Source organism: Dasypus novemcinctus, unplaced genomic scaffold, assembly GCF_030445035.2.
Source record: "Dasypus novemcinctus isolate mDasNov1 unplaced genomic scaffold, mDasNov1.1.hap2 scaffold_107, whole genome shotgun sequence".
NCBI lineage: Eukaryota > Metazoa > Chordata > Mammalia > Cingulata > Dasypodidae > Dasypus > Dasypus novemcinctus.
Window position 1 is genome coordinate 500,939 of NW_026688146.1, and position 3,814 is coordinate 504,752.

General features: G+C 38.5%; 1 protein-coding gene across 1 annotated transcript; it reads left to right on the plus strand.

The window, feature by feature from the left end:
• Positions 1–2,253: 2,253 nt before the first annotated feature.
• On the plus strand, positions 2,254–3,180 carry LOC131277484 (olfactory receptor 7C1-like; the record flags this gene model as incomplete). Its single annotated transcript, XM_058292527.2, has 1 exon — positions 2,254–3,180. A coding segment is annotated over exon 1 (927 nt), but the record flags the coding sequence as incomplete, so codon positions are not given.
• Positions 3,181–3,814: the final 634 nt, after the last annotated feature.

Sequence of the window (3,814 nt, forward strand, 5' to 3'; positions counted from 1 at the left end):
ACTCTTTCTAATTGAGAGAGGGCTTAGATCACATGGGATATATGGGTGGAACTATCTTGCCTAGAGGTGCGGACATTCTTTGCTCCTTAGGATAGGTGTTGTCCATTACCATCTCCTTATTAGTTGTTCTACATAGGTCCAATGAACTGGAGAGTAAGTGTTGAAACTCTGCTTAGATTAAGAGTTCAAATGGCACATGAACAGACCAAGAACATAATGCTCTGGCTCATGTATTTAACAAGGATAGTGCCAACACATGGCTTTATGTAAATAATATGTAGAGAAGAGCCATATGTTGGGAATCTACAAATGAGACTAACTCTTTTACACTGGGGAGCATAAATTCCAAAGTAAGGTCTACTGACAGGGTGCCAGATTCCTGAGATTCCTGAACTACTTATCTCTAGAACCATCAGGATCCCTACTGTTTGAGGCTCTGTATACTGTAACAGATAGTGAGATTCTGCTGAGATGAGCATAAGCATAACCTCTGTAATGACCTCCAAACTCACTTTCAAATCTCTTAACCATAAAATCTCATCTGCACTGAATATTTCCCCTTTTTGGTCAAGGTCTTTTTCAGATAGATTGCTAGCTGGCATTTGGTAATAATACTTAGGTGCCAGTGAAGTTGAATTTTTTTTTAATATTTTGTATTTTGTATTTGTATTTTGAATTTCTTCCTATGTTAGGATTCTGTTTATATCTTTTGCAGATTTTTTTATTCAGCATATGCTTTCTTATTTTGTGGTGTTAATATTAATTTCTACATTTGTATACAAATCATTTATCAGATGTGTTTGGTAAGTATTTTTCCAAATCTGTATGTTTTCTTACAACTCGTTATCAATGTCTTTCACAGAGTAGATATTTTACATTTGAATAAAAACCGACTTATAAATTTTAATCTCTCATGGATCATGCTTCCATTACTATATCTAAAAACTCATTTCCAACCTATGGGCCCTTAGATTTTCTTCACATTTTAGTCTAGCACTTTTACAATGTATTTTACTTTAAAGTGGTATGATACATTTTGATTTAATTTTTGTGAAATGAATTCAATCAGTACCTAAGTTCCTTTTTTGTTTGGCATGAGTGCATCCTATTGTTACCAGATTCTAACTAAGTTCTTGGCTATGCTGCAGACGTGAATTTCAAGAGAATGCCAGGTGAGTTAGGCCAGTAATTTATTCAGGTAGGAAGGGAAGAGAAATGGGAGAAAATAACAGAACATGGTCCGAGGTGGTGAGGAAGGGGATAAAAAGTGATGAAGAGGGCTCATTTAGAAACTACAATTCTCCATTATAGATTATAAGTCCCCAGAGTAACTTGCATGGTCACATGGCAGAGGAAAAATGATGAAATCAACACGCAGAGGGCAAGATGGGTCCACAGGCAAAAAGCTAGGCAAGAGCAAGCTCAAGCCTCATGGTTTGCTTTTAAACTAATTATTCCACTTCTTTGCTAATGACAGGGAAGGAGGTTCCAGTTGTTTGCTGTTTGGATTGATTACCCTGCCCATAAATTCCTTAGTGATGACCCAATGATAAAGTTCCCAGGGAACATCCGGGCTTTTTCATATTTTCAGGAAGGAGTCTTTGTCCTGGGTAGCAGAATCCCAGGGGAGAGATTCCTCCAGCAGCCATCTTGGGGGTTTTTGATGTCCATGTGGACTCTCTGTCATGTTCCAGATCCATCTATTCCCTATCTTACTAGCCTGCTTCACTTTTGTTCCACCACCACTTCTTGAAAAGATCATACTTTCTACATTGAATTACCCTTGTCCTCTGTGAAACATCAGTGGAATCCATTTATGTGGGGTCATTTGTCCATTTCACCAACAGAATTTTTTAAATTATTGTGTTTTTATAGTAACTCTTACAACCAAATAATATGATTCCTACAATATTGTTCTTCTTTTCTATTTTGTTACAGGGTACAAAAAAACTCGTCATAATGTTTGTTGCTTAAAATAAAGTCTGAGAGAATTTATCATGGAAATTATTGCCTTGGCAAAGTGTATTCTATTATGGCCCAGGGTTTCTAGCCATCACAACTATTAAGAAGAAGCAGGAACATATGTTTTCCCTGACATTTTCAGAAAAGGGTACTAGATCTCTATAAAATCCATAAAAATATTAACTTAATGTAATTACAATACAAACAGTACCATTTATGATATTTTTCTGATTACTCCTTGAGGCTAAATTGCACTGCTTTGAATATCTCCTCAGGAAATTCATCATCCACATGGAAACAGAAAACCAAACATCTGGTTTAGAATTCATCCTCCTGGGGCTCTCAGAAAATACAGAGGTGCAGCCCCTCCTCTTTGGGATGTTCCTGTCCATGTACCTGGTCACCTTCATTGGCAACCTGCTCATCATCCTGGCCATCATCTTGGACTCCCATCTCCACACACCCATGTACTTCTTCCTCGCCAACCTGTCTCTTACTGATATCTATTTCACCTCCACAATGGTACCAAAGATGCTGCTGAACATCCAGACAGGCAACAAAATCATTACTTTTGAAAACTGTTTCACCCAGATGTATTTTTTCATGCTTTTTGTACAACTAGATAACTCCTTCTTGACTGCAATGGCCTATGACCGCTTTCTGGCCATCTGTCACCCCCTGCACTACACAGTCATCATGAACCCCTGGCTCTGTGGCCTCCTGCTGTTAGCATCCTGGTTATTGAGTGTTTTGGACTCTCTTTTGCATGACTTAATGGTTTTGCAATTGTCTTTTTGTACAGAGACGGAAATGCCCCACTTTTTCTGTGAACTTAATCAGGTAGTCAGACATGCTTGTTCTGACACCTTCCTCAATGACCTTGTGATGTATTTTGCAGGTGGACTTCTGGGGATTATACCATTCACTGGGATCTTTTTCTCTTACTATAAAATTGTATCCTCAATTTTGAGAATCTCAACAGCTCATGGTAAATATAAAGCATTTTCTACTTGTGGGTCTCACCTCTCAGTAGTGACCTTGTTTTATGGTACAGGTCTTGGAGTGTATCTTAGCTCTGCTGCTACCCAAAACTCAAGGGCAAATGCAATAGCCTCAGTGATGTATACAGTGGTCACACCCATGTTGAACCCCTTTATTTACAGTCTTAGAAACAAGGACATAAAGCAGGCCTTTAAAAAGCTGGGAAACATTCTGTCTATTAAAGGATACTTTGTCTCAAGTTTACAAAAGTGCTCATGATTAACAGAGATCAAACACTAGAAGATTCTTTTTGAAAATGAAATATTTTGTTGTCTTTTTTAAAAGATACATAGATCACACAAAATGTAACATTAAAAATACAAGGTTCTCATATATACCACTCCGCACCCCACCCTCCTCCTCTCACATCAACAACCTCTGATTGTGTGGATTATCATTTGCATTGTAGTTTACACTCTCCCACAGTCCATTCAGTGGCTTATGGCAGGATATGTAATGTCCTTCATGTGTCCCTGCTATATCATTCAGGACAACTTCAAGCCCTGAAAATGCCTCCATATCACACATCTTCCTTCTTCCATCACTCAGCAACTCCCATGGCCACTGTCTCCAGACAGACTAGTGTGGCAAATCCTCAGCATTGTTGCAAGTATCGGTGAGTCTTGTCCTTCAAGCAGTGAAGCTTAGTTGTCACTGTGGGCCCCAAGGAGTGGGGGAAAGAAGAATAGAATAGAAGGAAGAGAGGGCAACTGGGGGCAATGGAAGTGTTCCACAAGATCATGCAGTGATGGATATAGGCCTTGTTAAATTTCAACAAAAAATTAAATGTAAACCATAACACAACCAAATT